The sequence below is a fragment of the Vombatus ursinus genome, unplaced genomic scaffold (assembly GCF_900497805.2).
Source record: "Vombatus ursinus unplaced genomic scaffold, bare-nosed wombat genome assembly UNPS02005659.1, whole genome shotgun sequence".
Lineage (NCBI taxonomy): Eukaryota > Metazoa > Chordata > Mammalia > Diprotodontia > Vombatidae > Vombatus > Vombatus ursinus.
The window spans coordinates 21,788,910-21,791,980 of record NW_020945437.1 but is presented as its reverse complement, the minus strand read 5'-3'; the positions used below and the strand labels follow the sequence as shown (position 1 = coordinate 21,791,980).

Sequence of the window (3,071 nt, the reverse complement as noted above, 5' to 3'; positions counted from 1 at the left end):
AGCAAGAAGGCAAAATGTCTGTCTGAGGAGGCTTTACAAATATAGTCCACACAGATGCCAAATTAATTTTCTTTAATCATAAGACTGACAATATCACTCCCCTTCCTCCCCCCTTCCTCCCACTCAATAAATTCTAGTGGCTCTCTATTATCTCTAGAATTAAATAGAATCACTGTTGGTATCTAAAGCCTGATTCTTTCTTGCCTTTCTCATCTTATTATCCACTTTACACACTATATAGTGCCCATACTGGCTGTTCTTCACACATAATACTGCTTTCCTCATCTCTGTCCTGGCTGTCCCTCATGCCTGGAAGGTTCTTCCTCCTTACTTCCACCTCTTAGAATCTCTGGCTTTCTTTAAGACCCAGAGCTAGGGCTGTTTTTGCTTTTTCTTCACATCCTCAGTCAGGTACATTGCTTGTTACATAGCAAGGACTTCACAAATTCTTTTTGATTTCTTTATATGAGACCTTTCCTTCTGTCTTTTGACTTTTTGGGAGTATTTCTTTAGTCATAAGATCACGAGGTCAAAGGATGTGACGAGCTTAGTGACTTCTAACATTGACTATTTCTGTTATTTATTGTTTGTGCCACTTTGAATCTCCTTATTTTACAGATGGGGAAACAATCCCTGAAAAGTGAAGTGATTTGTCTAACTACATCACACAGGTAGCAGAGCTGGGAACTGGACCTAGGTCTTCTCCAATCCAGTACTTTTTGCTTCATTTCACTGCCTCTCACACAAGGTGCTTCAGAGTGGGAATGGTCTACTGGGGCCATGAAGATAGGTGGTGCCTTGGGAGATTTTTTTTTTTCCTATCAAGAGTGCTTGTTTTAAGCATCCCTTTGGAGCTTGAAGAAGAGAAGCAAGCACAACAATTAAGTTAGGTTATTGTTTCTACTCCAAGAACAGCAAGTTTGGAAGGAGAGAGTTTGAAATAGATGCTGCCAGGGAAAAGACTGGAAAGTTAGGTATCTGAGGCCTTGAAAGCCAGGCTGGGGAATTTGTTTTATATTTGACACTGGGTTTAGAGTCAGAAGATGTGGGTTTGCAGTATCACAGGATTTGGAGTTAACAGGGACCTTGGAGGTCATCTAGTTCAATTCCATTTTACAGATGAAGAAACTGGAATCCAAGAAATATTAAATGACTTGCTTAGGGTCTCACAGTAGTAAGTAGCAAGACTGGGATTTAAACCAAGTCTTCCAACTCAAAACCTAGTTCTTATTCCACTATAGTAAGCTGCTTCTTGAAGTAGCTACCTAGTAGCTATGTGACCTTGGGTTAACAGTTCCTCTCTTTCCCCAGCTATAAAAGGGGATGACAAAAATACTTGCATGCTAATCAGCTGTTGAGAGGTAGCTTTTATCATCTTTATTATGCTTAGATTGTAAGCTCTTCTGACAGATTGTAAACTCTCCTACCAAGTACTACAAGTCTTATCCTCATTTTACCTATGAGATAATTGAGACTTAGAGATTTAAGTGATTTACAGCTATTAATTGTCAAAGGCAGAATTCCACACCAGGACTTCCTAAGAGTCCCGCCCCTCTATTCGGTGCACCAAGCTAAATGTTTGCTGAATTGCACGACTGCTAATTATTATTATTTGTCAGGCAATGGGGAGCCATACTAGCACTCAGCAAATGTTTGCTAACTAAAAGTCAGTCCTATGCTGCTGTCGAAGCCCCACGTGTTCTCACAAGTACAGTAATTCTAGCACGCTTGGCTCCCAGATGCCTTGTACCTTTCACAACCCCTCCCCTCTTCCAAGGTAGTTCGTTACTATGGTAACTGTGTCCGGGCGGAAGTGGCTCAGAGTATGGATTGTCATTACTCAGATGACTCTACAGCCACCTGCACGTGACAGGGGAGACCCAGGGCGCTCCTCCCCCGATCCCTTCAGTTCTCGCCTCTCTCTCCCCTTCGCATCGATCGACGGAGACTTGGACCAATAAGCCAACAGCTTCTGTCACGAGGCTCTGCCCTCGCGGGAGGCCGCAGACCAGTCAAAATCCACTCCCCCGGCTTCAGTCAGCTCGACCGACGCAATTTAGGCCGCTCAGACGGTCTCCAGCTTCCTTTCCCCGCCCCGCTTCCCGGTCCTCCTCGGGAGTGATCGACGGGACGTCTTTCCAATAGCACGGGGTTGAGGTTGCTTACAGTCCCGCCCCCTGTGGAGCGGGGCCAATGAGCGCCCTGGGTCTCGGCAGCGGCCGGCCCGGGAGAGAGGTTTTGCACTGCGGTAATATGGCCCTTCCGTGAGGAGCTGTAGAGGCGGCCCGCGGAGGGATTGTCCGCTCGCCTTCGGTCGTGCCGGGAGTTCAGAGGGGCCGAGCTCGCCAGAGGAAGAGCGGGAGGAGGAGGAGGCGGAGGAGGCGGAGGAAGCGGCGCGGGGCGCCGATGCGGGAGAAGCGCGGACGCCACCGCGGGGCAGCCCCGGGCTCGCGATGAGCGGCTCGGCCGCCGCCGCCGCCGTGGTCGCCTTGCCCGGCGCCGGGGTGGTCCCGCTGGCTGCGGGCCCCGCCTCCGCCGCCTCCTCGAGGGCCCTGCATGTGGAGCTACCATCGCAGCAGGTGAGCGTGGCCGCGCGTCGGGCGCCCGTCCCGGGCTGCCTGGGCGCTTCCCCGTACGGGGCCCCCGGGATTCCCTCGAGGGCGGCACGGGCGCCACCCAGGGGCTGCGGAGGCTCTCTCCCTTGGAGTTCCAGGGTCACCCTAGCCTTCCGGACTCCCGACCACTGCCACCTCTGGGCTCTTCCTCACCCCTCCTCCGTTTTCCTCAGGGCTTCATAGTCAAGTCCCTCTCCCTCCACTGTCCTGTCTGGACTTTATAGTCACCCCCCTCCCCCCGCCCCCTCCCCTCCCGGCTCTCCCTCCCCCCCCCCCCCCCCTCTTTATTTCCCCCCCCCCCCCATCCTGGGCGTTATTGTCACCCGCTTCGCTCACTCCTGTCCCTTCTAGACTTGTAGTCATCTCTCTGCCCCCCCCCCACGTCTTCATAGTCACTCCTCCCTTCTTAGTGTCTCTTTAAGGTTTCGTAGTTGCGCGCCGCCCCCCCCCCCCCCC

At 51.9% G+C, this 3,071-nt stretch overlaps 1 protein-coding gene across 1 annotated transcript in view; it reads left to right on the top strand.

The window, feature by feature from the left end:
* The first annotated feature begins 2,453 nt into the window (after positions 1 to 2,453).
* UVRAG (UV radiation resistance associated) overlaps positions 2,454 to 3,071 on the top strand; it is a 463,865-nt gene continuing 463,247 nt past the window's right edge. The window contains exon 1 of the mRNA XM_027848208.1: positions 2,454 to 2,579. Within this exon, the coding sequence (XP_027704009.1) occupies positions 2,454 to 2,579 (126 nt within the window). The remainder of the gene's footprint in view (positions 2,580 to 3,071) is intronic.